The 15916-nt window shown below is 35.7% G+C and overlaps 1 protein-coding gene across 28 annotated transcripts in view; it reads right to left on the bottom strand.

Moving 5' to 3' along the window:
- The window catches only part of LOC125666552 (leucine-rich repeat-containing protein 15-like), a 412115-nt gene that overhangs the window by 271695 nt on the left and 124504 nt on the right, over positions 1–15916 (bottom strand). For 2 of the 28 annotated variants that reach the window (XM_056151678.1, XM_056151690.1), the window contains exon 4: positions 5630–5701. The exons of the other annotated variants lie outside the window; for them this stretch is intronic. In XM_056151678.1, coding sequence (XP_056007653.1) covers positions 5630–5701 — 72 coding nt within the window. The remainder of the gene's footprint in view (positions 1–5629; positions 5702–15916) is intronic. 28 annotated transcript variants of the gene reach the window in all.

Below are 15916 nucleotides of genomic sequence, written 5' to 3'. Positions count from 1 at the left end.
GGACGCTACCTTGTTAACTTCACCAGTGTAACCAATTTACAATACAATATGTGTAACTACGCCGTTCTCTTTAGATAATTGTCTGATCAACTCTAGTCTTGCAGATTCCAACACATCCATTTTACTCTGAATTTCTGCATCAAATTTGAGAATACGATGAATTTTATCAACACAGATTTCAATAGTGGTTACCATCGCTGTTAATGCGAATGTTAATTAATAAATACTTATAACATTTACTTTCTTCTATAAACAGGGATCTGTATCCTTTTTTGTCTATTATTACTTGTAAACAAACGCTGCACGTGTTAGTTGTTTGAATTGTGGCCACAGACATTAAACTATCGGAAATTTGTTATTAAAACTGATTGGAAAAAAAATTGTGTATAGTACAGTTCCTGTTTTGATTCTCAAATTAAGGCCGATTTGAACTTCACTGTACATATCGTGGTAGTACACAATGAATTATGTGAACTTGAACAATGAATATCTTTATCAAGTGAAACTTAACTTCTTCGAAAAACATTCTTGATAACACATATAATATAAATGATCTGAAGCGTAATAATCAAGGAAATATATCATCATATCTTACGAGAAACGACAATTGTCATTTTACGAAGTTTCCTAGTACACTTAGTGATAGAGAGATGAAGTGAAGAGAAAGAAATAACGATCTAGTACCTCAATACAACCTATCATTGGATCAAATGATGTCTGACATGTTTCATACCGATGGTTAAGCCTTTCTTGGCACATTATTTTCGCCTTAGGGCTCACGGCGGGTGTGACCGGTCAACAGGGGATTGTTTCTCCTCCTACAGTACGACCAACGCGCATCCCGTATCCCCCCCCCCGCTGTATGCTAAGAATACAAATAGATCTTCAAATGACCGCATATGAGTGCAAGATTAATATGTACTGTCTGTTTAATGGCGTTTGTGTAGACTTCGAGAATTGGTTCAACAATTTATCAATAACAAAATATTATTGTGTATGTTTTAAGAATAAAAAAAATTGTAAATTTTGCATTATGCTGATAGAAAGATTTTTGTTTTCCCATATCAATCGAACATAGTTTATATGTACAACAGTTTGATCCCTGCTGCACGTTTTCTTAAGAGTGATTCTATGTAACTATCAAAATTCAGTGACCACGGTATGTTACAGATTTTGATGAAACTTTGTGTGTAACAATGTTATAATAGGTATAAAACGAAAAGGATATGCAAAGGTTTGATTTAACAATGGTTACGATGGAAACCGATCTTCTAACAAAAGCTGGACAAGATCTGTACATGCATGTTATATTTTGAATAATTAAGAATTAATAGCAACTGTTTATAAAAACAACAATGGTAAAAATTATGTTGAGCTGGGGTTTAGCTTTTAATTTTTTTTTGTATTGATCTAATCCTTGAAAACAATGGAAATAATTATTTTTATGATAAGGGTTTGATATATGTAATTTTTAGAGAGGGATAACATACATTTGCCCAGTCATTTGGTATAAACTCACGGCCGGTGTGACCGGTCGACAGGGGATGCTCACTCCTCCTAGGCACCTGATCCCACCCTTGGTGCGTCCAGGGGTCCGTGTTTGCCCAACTATATATTTTGTATTGCTTATAGGAGTTATGAGATTGATCGCTGTTCGTTATCTTTACCTTGCATGCTAGTAAAATGTATTGAATCGGACTTTAAAAATGTACAGACACATTTGCGGGGAAACCAAAGATAAACACATAAGCCAGTAGTTTCCTCTGGTGCACAAACCAAATTACACCAGAAAGAGTTATTGCCCTTTGTAACACTATCTTGCATTGGGGATATGAGCAGCCTTCATTTGTTTTCAGTATGACAGGAGGTGGACATTTCAGTTTTTACTCAATTTCTTTTTCAGAAGTTTATCAATATCAGATGCTCTCTTTTCACTTAATTCACTACCAAGATCTTTATCTTCAGTTGTGCTAACATATTCCGATTTATTTCGTGGAATACAAATCCGTTTGATCTTTGCCAAAGTAACCGGACTCTAGCATCCAATCGTCTACGTAGTCGTAGAAAAAGTAAATGTTGTGGAATTTGACGGTTCATTGCATTACATCCGATTAGAAAAATGATCAGAGAATCAAAAGGCTAACAGACATATTCATAGAAGATATGAGAAAGCCCTGGCTGTTGGCGTGTTTGAACTTGTATTGACGTAAGTATTCTATTTGTTTAGAATTCAAATTCTAAAGTAAAGCCTGAATAAAATGTATCAGAAAACTGGCTTAGAGTATACATGCAAGGTGAAGATAACGAACAGTGATCAATCTCATAACTCCTACAAGCAATACAAAATATATAGTTGGGCAAACACGGACCCCTGGACACACCACAGGTGGGATCAGGTGCCTAGGAGGAGAAGGATCCCCTGTTGACCGGTCACACCCGCCGTGAGCCCCATATCCTGATCAGGTAAACGGAATTATCCGCAGTGAAATGGGAAACCGAATTTATTTTATACTGCCAGCCAGGCTATTCAGCTATAGTGGCACACATGAAGACTGAGCATTGTATTAAAGTAGTCCATGCATTTACTGCATGGGAGTACAATATAATACTAGTTAAGTATGTCCCCTATCTATCATTCACTCAAAGAGTTTCCTATCACATTCCCATAGAGTTCAGGATGATTGAAATTCGAGAATATTGATAAAATCATGTTTCATGTGGCCATTTTCAAAAGAACTAGGCTTAATTTATGATAATACATGTAATCCTAAGTGATGATCTGTAGCTCTTTCTCTCCCCCCCCCCTCTCTCTCTCTCTCTCTCTCTCTCTCTCTCTCTCTCTCTCTCTCTCTCTCTCTCAAATTTACAATAAATCAAACGTGTGAATGCTCTGTGGTTATTCTAGATAAAGATGCTTAAAATAATATATGTTGGTAACCCAGGCTACCTTCAAGTTTGTTTACTTGTGGTAATCGCTACTAATATGTGATGGTTCGAATCTACAGAAGAAAACACAAAAATACTATTCTGATTTAAAGTTTTCTCATCTCTGTAATTATGAACTTTAGGACGCTTGATTGGGAAACATATTTTAACGAAAATTTTACACTAGAGATGCCAATTCGAGATAATTAACAGGCTTTGTTTATTGACATCTGGTGTACATTTAGCAACAATTAGAGGAATAGTTAATATTTACATACTTTGTTACATTATGACCTTACATTGCTTGAAAAAAAAAACACAAGGGCTACATACATGTAAACAGTGACTAAGACATTGTGTTCAGTTATACTATTTTCAAGTCATTACACTTAATTCTTAGAACATTTCCTCAACTAGCAATCGATTGCAATTAGAAATTGCAAATTTTCTATCTATTCCTTACTTGACACCATCAAATGAGGAGATCAATGTGCTACACACTCCCTGTAATCAGGGGGAAGTAACTCATATAGCATTGTGAAAAATGTAGCTCACTGATTATTCATATACAGTACGTTTCAAATATTTTATGGCTAACACGATTTTTTACAATAACTATTGAAACGGACTCGAACAAAATTTATGTTCATGTCATGCATAAATCTTATTAAATATTTGACTTCGCAAAATTTTATGACGTCACATGAGGGTAGAACTACCTTAAATAAATCGGAATGTTTATGAAGGAAAAGCATGAAGGGGAACCAAAATTGCGAATTTCGAAAACCAAGGGTTGGGAATGTGAGCCCAATCGAGTCGTATAGTGTACAACATATTAAATATTGTTTTAAGTCCTTCATTAGCATGGGTACTTTCTGTGGAATTTATGTTTTAAGAAGACCTCCTGTTTAACATTGCTGCTGAATATTGGAATTTAGCTTATTAATATGCAGAATAAGAAGATTTAATATTCCTGGTCTGCATATTTATAAGCTAAATTCCAATATCATGGATTGCATTGCCCTTAAAACTATAGTGATACTTAGAATTTTGTGAAATTTGATTAATACTCAGGTAACCATTAAGGTATGTGGACACTTTGTTAATTGATTGAGTTTTACCACTATCAATTGTTCTTTAATACAGCATAAACACATGTACACAAACTGTATATAAATATAAAATCCTTTAGGCCAATTCAACTGAATTAGTAGATTATCATCAAGGGTCACCAAAAGGTATGGGGCAGGTGGGAGGATTTTATTTTTTAATTTTTATTTTCTTAGAAATATATCAATGACAAACGAGTTTTTGTCAACAGAAGTGCATAATTTAATGCCAGATATACCAATCTATGCTGATTTCACATATGATTTTGGAGGGGCTGGCGGGGATGATGATCTATCAATTAAGTAATTAAATAATTGATAATATTACTATTCTAGCATCATGAATGCTCTTGTACATGTAAATGCAGGTAAAAGAGAGTTTAATCAAATTGAATTAGGTATGTACTGTATGAAAATGTGAAAAATAAGATGAACTTTTCAATATTTGTTCAACACATTTTTTTTAGAATTTGAAAAGCAGAAGATGCATTCCATGCCTCTTATATGATATTTATGTAGCAATATTCCATTATCACCTGCATATGGTGTTTATATCTCTCAACTGATTCGATATGCAAGAGCTTGTTCTGGGTATAGTCAGTTTTTAAATCGAGGTAAGCTACTGACAAACAAATTGATGGCACAGGGATTTTAACAGTTTCGATTGAAGTCAGTATTTCGCAAATTATATGGTCGTTATAACGATCTAGTTCGTCAATACAACCTCGCATTGGGTCAAATGCTGTCTGACGTGTTTCATACCGATTGTTAAGCCGTTCTTGGCAGACTGATTTTGACTGCGGATAACTCCGTTTACCTGATCAGGATATGGGGCTCACGGCGGGTGTGACCGGTCAACAGGGGATGCTTACTACTCCTAGGCACCTGATCCCGCCTCTGGTGTGTCCAGGGGTCCGTGTTTGCCCAACTATCTATTTTGTATAGCTTGTAGGAGTTATGAGATTGATCACTGTTCGTTATCTTCACCTTGCATAGAAGACAAAGGAGAGCTGATGAGAATGGAAAAAACCCTGCGAGTTTTACAGTCAATGAACACACCTCATGACACAAATCCATTCTTATTCAGTAAACTGGTAGTTTATTCTTCTAAAGACACACACTAGCTTAGTTAAGATAAAGATTTGGTGTCAGAAGACTAATGTAGCTAAATTATTGCAAAATTAACAGGCTATAACTCCTGCAAGTGTCTTATTTGAGCCTACTGATTAAGGATTCATTACTGAACAGTTGAAAGAAAATCACTATTATAATGATTTTAAAAAAGATGATTGCTTTGTTTGTACCGTATAAGTTTTACATCTTAAGAAAAAAGGACCAATGTCATTTTACGGAATCTCCTAAGGGAAACATATACAATTACTGAAAGGGAAATGAATGGAGAGAGAGAGAGAGAGAGAGAGAGAGAGAGAGAGAGAGAGAGAGAGAGAGAGAGAGAGAGATAGAGGGGGTTGATATAGATTGTGTGTCCTTTACACCGTTATATGACTTCATTACGTGATTCCTAAAATGTTTCTTAAAATATAGGTAGTATTCACTTATCATACAGTAAATATAAGTCATATAGAAATGCTTACAGACTCTGTAAATTTAGTAATGTATCAAACATCCCTTTTGGTAACGTTGTTATTTGATTGTAGCCCAGATCTCTGAATAATAAAGACATCTTGATTAATCATAATTCATGAACGCTGACTTGTTGAAATACATTGCTAGGAATAAAATTTGAAAATCTTCATTCCAACAAAATCTAAATTATCATAAAAAAGAGTTAGAATTTTATTGTTTTAAGGGGTGATGTAATCGCATCAAGATGAATGGTCATTAGATATTTGTATACAATTCTACAAGGAAAATGTTGAATCTGATATTTTCTCAGCCATGTAATGGTGATACGGATTGATGGAGCGAGAAGAGCTACACATACATGTACAGATTCGGAATCAATCAAATTAAAAGTAGATCCCTTACATTGTGTAGCGGTATACGAGAGTGGATCAAAGGATCTAATTTTAATTAGATCGGATGCGGGATATAGAATATAATATTCTATAAACCAATTTGTTCCCACAGAAGAGAATTAGGATGCGCATTGATCAAGTCCAAAATCACAGAAGCATATACCAAAGGGAAACAAAGACAATCGCACTGCATGATGAACAAAAAGTTAGCCATCAAATATATCAATGTATAAAATGCACACAAAATCCATATTCATGTTGTGCAAGCATGGTAACTATGTTGCAGTAATCAACTTGCCTGTTATTCATGGAATTTCTCTTATGTTATTTTAAAGATGTAAAGACATTTGTTTATTTACTCTTGTTGTTAAGCGCTTCCAGTCAAAATCACCGGTGCAGTGTAGATAGGGTCATTCAAAATGTGCATCTTAATTGATTGATTGTTTGTTTTACGTCTTGTTGAGAAATTTTCACTCCTAATTAGACGTCACCAGCTTCAGGTGAAATACGACATATTTAGTTGTATGCCTAGCGATCAGGAACGTAGCAGTGATGGTTCAATAGCGTGCTAACGGCCCCTGCGAGACGATAATTCCGCTTTTTATGTCATATCAGAAAGACCCGTGATTCTCACTTGTAAATGTCAAGCATTTAAAAAACGAGAAGTCAATACCAAGGTTAACGTCTGAGGTATAACGCGGTCAATGCATGAGCGGAGGTGGAAACCATGACCTTCTAGTTACGATTGATTGTATCTTGTTTAACGTCCTTCAGGATAATTTTTAACTAAGATGGAGATGCCACTAATAATGCTGAAGAGCTACACATTTTGTCGTATGTTTGGCGCAAATGGCAATGGAACATTGAGGGTTCTTCAGCGTGCCTGATATATCTTGACACTGGACACCAGTTTTAAGTGTTGTCTTTGAGGAACCATTACATTTGCATCTGATGTAAAACTTTCAATTTTACCTGTTATAATGACTTAGGTATGTCGCCGCCGGGATTCTAACTCCAAACTTCCACATGCAGGACGAACGTTCTACCTCTAGACCACCGCGGCGGTTCCCAGTTATGGAACAGACGCTCTAACACATTATATCAAATAAAGGTGACCGGTGTTGTAGAGTGAGCCTTCCCCCATAATGGGACCCCCCCCCCCCGGAAGCCTGGCTCTAGCGTGAACCTTCCCCTCCAGAAGCCTGGCTCTAGAGTGAGCCTTCCCCCTGGGGGGAGGCTCATTCTAGAGCAGGAGAACCCCCGGGGAAGTCTCACTCTAGAGCCAGACTTCCCCTTGGGAAGACCTACTCTATCATTAGTTGTAAAGTCAGACTTCCCCCATAGCAAGACTCCCCCCCCTCCATTTTTTCCTGGTAAACTACTATCACTTTATAGAGATTGTTTAGATACCAGGATCTTTTTCAGCAGGGCATTAAATGATTTTACTTAAGCCGTTCATTAAACTCAAGAGAAGAAAACGGTGAATAAAACACCTTGGAATTGATAAGCCATTTTGTTTGACCCATAGACCTTTAACTTTGACCCACACAATACCTATGCCGTGGTTAGTTTTAAAAGTTTGAAAAATGAAATGAGGAAATTTCGAATTCATGTTTCTTCTCATCTGCGTACAAATATCGGTTATGCTTTTAAACGTGTACAACTTCAGGTAGAGAGGTAGGTAAGTTGGTAGGTAGGGTACTTTTGAAATAAGACAATAATAGCTCAAAAAGTTCTTTGTACCAACCACATATTTTACATCAGTAAAGTATTTGAATGTTTCATTCTGCAAAACTAAGTCATTCAAGGTGTTAATGCCTCTGTCAAACCAATTTGTATTAAAATTTCATTATTTAACATCAACAAAGTGTCTTATATCTAAATTCAAATAATCTGTAACAGAAAGAGAGCTTTCTCTAACTCTTGATGCAAGGTGAAGACAACGAACAGTGATCAATCTCATTACTCCTACAAGCAATGCAAAATAGATAGTTGGGCAAACACGGACCCCTGGACACACCACAGGTGGGATCAGATGCCTAGGAGGAGTAAGCATCCCCTGTTGACCGGTCACACCTGCCGTGAGCCCCATATCCTGATCAGGTAAACGGAGTTATCCGCAGTCAAATCAGTGTGCCAAGAACGGCTTAACAATCGGTATGAAACACGTCAGACAGCATTTGACCCAATGCGAGGTTGTATTGACGAATTAGATCGTTATAACGACCATAGAATTTCCGAAATGCTGACTTCAATTGAGACTGTTGAAATCCCTGTACCATCAACTTGTTTGTCAGTAGCTTACCTCGATTTAAAAACTGACTATACCCAGAACAAGCTCTTGCATATCGAATCAGTTGAGACAGCTTTAAACACATCTTTCCAAAACACATTGTCAATATGATTTACAAATTCATTAAGTTTTTCTTTGGATAGGTGAAAAATGAAATCCACATTTCTAAGATTTAAAATACTATGCAACATATGTTGCCATATACCCTCATTATCAGCAAGGTATCCTTTGGCCCATTTCAGCTTAATATAAGATATATGATATGCCAAATGTACCATATTTAGTCCCCCTTCACTATTATTACCCACAATTGTATATCTTTTCAACTTTTCTACCTTGTACCCTTAAATAGATTAAAAAATATTTTATTCAACTTTTACAGTACTTGTTTAGGTGGGTCAGGCAATGCTGAAAATAAGTGTATGAGCTTTGGGAGTGCTAAAGTTTTGATAATTGTTATTTTACCTATTGGAGTTAAATCCCGTTTAGTCCACAAACCTAGCAATTTTTAATGGCATTGGTTTTAGATTGATAATTATATAAAGTCATGTCTTCCAGATGTTTTGTAAATACTATTTCGAGGAGCTTAAAATTGCTATTTCCCCATTTTATTTTCAGATCATTACACAAAGTTTCCGCCGAACCTGATTTGCTCTCCAACCAAATTGCTTGTGATTTTGAAATATTTAAACGTAGTCCAGAAATCATTCTAAACATATATCAATAACTCTCATAGATTCTCTAAGTGATTTTTCACTGCCATCTAACGTTAAAAAAGAGTCGTCCGCATACTGACCTAATTTATTTTCTTTTCCAGCCACAGTTACAACCTTAATATTTCGATTTTCTTTAAGTGCGTTTGCCAACAATTCTACTGTAATAATAAAGATATATTTTGCCATTGGATCTCCTTGTCTACAGACTCATTCAAGACTGAAGAATTTATATAAGTTTCCAATCTTTCCATTGTTAATTATACAACTAGTAATAGAGGTGTATAGAGTAAGAAACCACTTTACAATAGATTCCCCAAAATTGAAGGACCTGAGTGCCTCTACAATAAAATCCCATTCCAATGAATCAAACGCTTTTTCAAAATTTAATAATAATAACAACCCTGGCTGATTTTCCTTTTTTGATAGTTAATCAAATCATACAAAAAACGAGTGCTTTCACCAATAAACCGTCCCTTTATAAAACCCTTCTGAGAGTCACCTATGATACTTGTTAGTACTTTCTTTAAACGATTTGCTATGACACTAAAGCCAATTTTGTAATCAACATTAATAATGATATTGGTTGCCAATTTTTTTTATATAGCGTCTATCTTTTTCTTCTTTGGGAATGCAAGTTATTACACCTTGGGATTGAAATTAAAAGACAAATTGCTGATTTTAAAAACAATTCAAAGTACATCATGAATTGTTGAGTCCAAATCAGTGTATTATACAGAAAATGAACTCTAGTTCTTATGTTAAATTTTTATATCAAGTTTTGAAGGAAAAGAAGTTCATAGCCCCACAACTCAAAAGAGAGAAGTTGGAAACTTATCTCAGTGAAACTATTTCAGAAAAATGTTGAGAATTTCATTATATGAATGCATCTTTATGCACAAAAGAAACAAAATTAATTTATTTTCAATACCGTATTCTTATGTGTTATATACACTGTAGCTACAAATTATTTCCTTTGCAAACTTAAACTTGTAGATAATAACTTGTGTTCATTTTGCAAAAGTGAAAGAGAAACAATCACTCATATTTTTTTTTATGACTGGGTGTATGCATCTGCCTTCTGGAGATATTTTGTGAAATGGTACAATGCATTTGTCAAATGTTATAAAATCACAAAAAGAAGTGTGTTACTAGGCAGTATTGATGAAAATTGTTTGGAAAATTTTCTTCTTTTGTTAGCAAAAAAGCACATTTATTACTCCAGATCACGGGACTCAAAACCCAAATTGTCAGATGCAATTAATTTATTTAAATACTATAGAAATTTAGAGAAATATTGTCAAAATGTATTTCATAGCAAATTCAAAATCCTTGGTAAATTGGCATTGTATGATAATATAATGGACAACTATTTTGTTGAAAATCATAATACATTTATATGAAAAATAAAATAATTACCTTTATCTTTGAATGTGGATATATGTATGTTTATGTGTGTATATATATTTATGTGTGTGTATGTATATAGTATACATTTATATATCATATATACAATTCACTGTTATTGTTGATACAGAAGGTGCACAGAGTAATTGCAAGTGTGAATGAGCGACTATAAATTACAGTTTGAATGTTTGTATGTACAAATGTGTTGAAAATACAAAAATATTTTTTTAAGTAGGTAGGTAGATAGGTATAGGTAGGTAGGTAGAGAGGTAGATAGGTAAGTAATTCCCTGCCCGATAAACTAAAATTTATTTCATAGTTTGCATAGGAGGGGATGAAAGCGCGGATGTCCCTCTAGAGCGAGAATTCAAGAGGGTGTTATGGCTCTAAAGTGAGTCTTCCCCCTGGGGGTAAGGTTTATTATATAGCAGGTCTCTTGGGGGAGGTTCACTCTAGAGAGATACTTACGCGGGGGGGGGGGGGGGAGGCTGGCTCTGAGGGGAAGTCTTGCTCTAGAGTGAGCCTTCCCCCAGGGGGAAGGCTCACTATAGAGACAGACTTCCGGGGGGAAGTCTCACTATGGGGGAAGTCTGGCTTTATACCGGTCGTGGTATATCAGCAGTACAGCTTTCGCTTCGTAACTAGAAGGTCGTGAGTTCGAGCACTGCTCGCGCCATGACCACATGCAGCCTAAAATGTTAACATAGGCAGTAATTGCTCCTTCCTTAAACACTCGGTATCTAGAAGTGAGCTTCAATGCTCTTTCAGATAGCACCTTATGAACGGATGTCCCGTGGCGTGGCAGGCGTTGCCACGATAAGAGGAACCACACTGGTACTTCACCTCAAACAGGTAACGTCTCAGTATGATTGATAAATTCTCGACGGGACGTAAATCAATAATTCCAACTCAGGCACGCCATTCCGCATGTATAATCTAGCATGTCTGAGTTGACTACTTTAATGAAATGTTGTCCTGGGATGCAACATTCACATGCGTTGAATTATTCTCATTTATTATCACAGGCACGTAACTACTGAACAGATATATTTAGGTTGTGGACATCGCATACATTTTTGCACACTGATTTTGACTACCGACTACATACTCCGTTTATCTGATCATGATGTACGGCTAAATATGGGTGCTTAATCCTCCTATTCAACTGATCCCACCTCTTGCATATTCAGGTGTTTGCGTCTTGCCGATTCTTAATTTTGTATATCTTATAGATTGGTCATGCACTGCTTGCTATCTTCATGTATATAATAAAGCAATGACAAAGAGATCTTCAGTAATTCAGCATATAACACGTTCATCTTTTATTGTGGTTCTAGCCTACCCTCGAGGATTATGAATTGCACAAACTTGGACTTACTCTACGTAAGAAAGCTTTCATGTAAATTTTCACTTTATCTGGCCCTGTGGGTTTTGAAAAGAAGATCTTAAAACATATTCCCTATATACTCGGATATGGAAATTGTATCCCCTATTTTGGAGGCCATGTTCTTACAAACTTGAATTTGTACTATATCTGGGAGCTTTAATGTGAATTTGAACTTCCCAGGCCTAGTGGTTTTGGATAATTATTTTCCCTATACATTTGTATGTAAAACTTTGATGCCCTATTGTTGCCCCACCCTACCCCTAATGACCATGCTTTTAACAAATATAAATATGCACTGTCAGAAAGCTTCCATGTCAATTTGAACTTTTCTGGCAAAGTTGTTCCTCAAAGGAAAATTTTTAATGACCCACCTTATTTTTGAATTTTCATGATTATTTCCCCTTTAAATGGAAATGACCCTCATTTCAACAAACTTAATCCCCCTTCATCCATGAATGATTTGTACTAAGTTCTATAGTGGTTCTGGAGAAGATGAAAATGTGAACAGTTAAGGGACAAACAGGCAGAAAGATGAACAGACAGACGACAGACAAAAGGTGATCACAATAGCTTATTTGAGCTTTCAGGTGAGTTAAAGTATTATTACTTGCAGACTCTTGCATACTGTATACCGACATTATTAAATTACATTCCTCCTAAATAATGCGTATCTTTACTGTTTTCATCTATCCCTTCCCTCATATATTGATCAGGTCAAAATAAATCGGTATAAATATCCCAACGGTATGTTTTACACCTCCCTCAGCCATTTAACAGTGTTTCGATGAGTCCGAATTATGTTTGTTTTCTAGTATTGTGTAATTCACACTACCTGATTAATACATGTGATCAGGACAACATTATAGACTTTCAAATTTTAGAACAATGTTTGTCAGTCCAATAGAAAGATGACGTAATACTTGTTTGTCTTAACACTGTCTGTGCTAGACGAGAATTCTCCAGAATGAAAGGAGAAGACAACGAGAAGTGACCAATATCATAACTCCTATATGCAATACAAAAAAGTTGGACAAACACGTATCCCTGGATATACTAGAGGTGTGATTAGGAGCGTAGTGTAAATCGAATGTAGATATTTCAGTAATAAGCACGATATATGCACCCTAAAAATACGTTTGGACTATTACGTATTGAGATTAGATTGGACATATCACTTGTAATCAATTTCTTTACTTCTTTCAAAAAATTCTCAATCAGAGCATTTCTGATACCGATATTCATAAGTGGTAAATAAGTATACGTGTTTATTTTAGGTACATTAATTCATTTTGACAAAGAAAAAAACTAAAGTAAATCATGTCGCAGGACAAATAAACTATGCGACATCAAAAGTGAAAACAGGGTTTAAGAGAACTAAATCCATCGCCAATATTGGTAAGAAAATAGCAAAATAGATTTAAAAAACCTATGAAATGTGAAGAAAACGAACAGTGAACACTCCCAAAACTCCTATAAGGAATATAAGATGAAGAGTTAGGCAAGCATGGACCCATGAATATATCAATTGTTTGATGAGGTGTCAAGGTGGAATAAGCATCTCCTGTTGACCCCGCCGTGACCCCTATATCTTGATCAGGTAAACGGAGTAAACCTTAGTCAAAATCAGTGTCCAAGAACGGCTTAATAATCTGTAAGAATCTCGTCAGACAGCATTTGATCCAATTATAGGTTTATTGGCAAACTGAATTATTATAACGACCATATAATTTGCTAAATGTTGACTTGAAATGAGATTGTTGAAACCCTTCTATCATAACCCATTTACTTACGGAATACATTTTTAAATGCCTTCTGTTGAATCTGTGGTATCAACGCTTGGTTTCAACAGATTAGATCCTGATTTCTACTTCAGATAGGGTAGGTATAGAAGGCAGGCGTTTATCAAAGAACATAAATTTGATATCATTATACCACTCCTATTGCTTATAATTGATATATTTAATTCATTTGTAGAAGTTTAAATCTGATAACGAACATTGACCAATATCATCAATCTTATAAAAATCGAAATTGGGAGAGGGACAAACACGTTATTCTATCCAGGATACAGCAGATGTTACAGTTTCAAACATGTGTATTCTGTATCAAACTACCGTATATGTTCTATAGTTATAACGAGAAATTCAGATCAAACAGATGTAAAAAAGTGAAACTAAAAACAAAAATCCACATTTCATATAAAATGAAAGAAAAACCACTTACATTTTTTCTAAGTTCACCAATCCAGCAAATGCCTCTTTCGGTAACGTTGCTATTCGATTATCATTCAGATATTTAAAGAAGAAAGATTTCGAGATTAACATCCAATTATCATGATCTTATTTCAATTACCCGAGGCTTATTCAGGATTTTTGAAGATCCTGTAAAAATTGCAAAGGAAGAGGAGATACATTAAATCAGTTTCTCTATATTACAAGCATTGGTTACATTTGTATATTCTCTATCACTATAAAGTGATGTTTACCGAGATAATCTGTTGAATTATTTGTAATTATTCCTTTGCCCTCGACAACAAACATTCAAACAAAAGAGCTCTTGTTCAGTGTAATTCAATTATCAATCATGCAAATTCTACTGTTACATATAATGTAATAAACGAAGATGGTTTATTCTAACTCAAATATATTTAATCATTTACTTTATTGAAAGTAGACATTAACTGCAAACTAACAACTAAACTTTCTGACAAATGGGATGATTTCAGCTTCTCCATCGTCAACTTCCCATATTTATGTAACAATATTTATGTATTGGAAGTAGACATTGACGACAAACTGAGAACTCAACTGTATTACGAACGGGATGATTTCAGCTTCTGCATTATCAACTTCCCATGTTTATGTAGCAATATTCCATTATCACCTACATATGGTGTTTATATATCTCAACTGATCCGATACGCAAGAGCTTGTACTGCGTATAGTTGGTTTTTAAATAGAGGTAAGCTACTGAAAAACAAGTTGATGATACAAGGTTTTCAATAGTCTCGATTAAAGTCAGCATTTCTACGGTCGGTATAACGATCTAGTTCGTCAATACAACCTCTCATTGGGTCGAATGCTGTCTGGCGTGTTTCATAGCGATTGTTAAGCCGTTCTTGGCACACTGATTTTGACTGCGGATAACTCCGTTTACCTGATCAGGATATAGTGCTCATGGCGGGTGTCACAGGTCAATAGGGGATGCTTACTCCTCCTGGGCACCTGGTCCCATCACTGATGTGTCCAGGGGTCCGTGTTTGCCTAGCTATCTATTTTGTATTGCTCGTGGGAGTTGTGAGATTGATCACTGTTCGTTATCTTCATCTTGCATTTAACAATATTCCATTATCACCTGCATATGATGGTATTATCCCTCAACTGATTCGATATGTTTGTTCTGCTTATGGGCAGTTTTTTAATCGAAACAATCTACTGAAAAACAAGTTAATGGTGCAGAGGTTCCCAAAGTCTCGTTTAAAGTCAGCATTTTGCAAATTATATAGTTGTTATAACGATCTAGTTTGCCAATAAGGTCTATTTTGGGATCTAATGCTATCTGACTTGTTTCCTGTCAATTGTACGGCCGTTCTTAGAACACTGATTTTGTTTACGGGTACCTCCGTTTACCTAATTGGGAAATAAGGCTCATGGTGGGTTTGACCAGTCGATAGACGATGCTTACTCCGTCTGACATCTGATCCAGAAGTCCATGTTTGCAGAAATATATCCATATCTGGTGTGTCCAGAACTCTATGTTTACCCGCTATCAATCTTGAATTGCTTATAGAAGTTATGATATTGATCACTGTTCGTACTTGAATTACCAGCCAGACCCATCCTGACAGACAGCAGTCCCAGGTCAGTCCCAGTAAACAAACTGAAAAACAGTCCCAGTGGTCCCAGCAGTCCCAGTAGACGGGGTTAAAATAACTAGTTGGAGGAGTTAAGCCGACAGTGAAATTATCAATCAACATTGTCGATAATCGCTGAAGCACGTCATACGGTCAATACGGTAGTCGAAATCGAAGATGTAATTCAAAATACTTTTGCGACACTTTTTTATGAAGACCGATAGCCACAATATCACAAGGTAAAATCAAT

Source organism: Ostrea edulis, chromosome 10, assembly GCF_947568905.1.
Source record: "Ostrea edulis chromosome 10, xbOstEdul1.1, whole genome shotgun sequence".
In the NCBI taxonomy this organism is placed as follows: Eukaryota; Metazoa; Mollusca; class Bivalvia; order Ostreida; family Ostreidae; genus Ostrea; species Ostrea edulis.
This window is presented reverse-complemented; position numbering and strand designations above follow the sequence as displayed.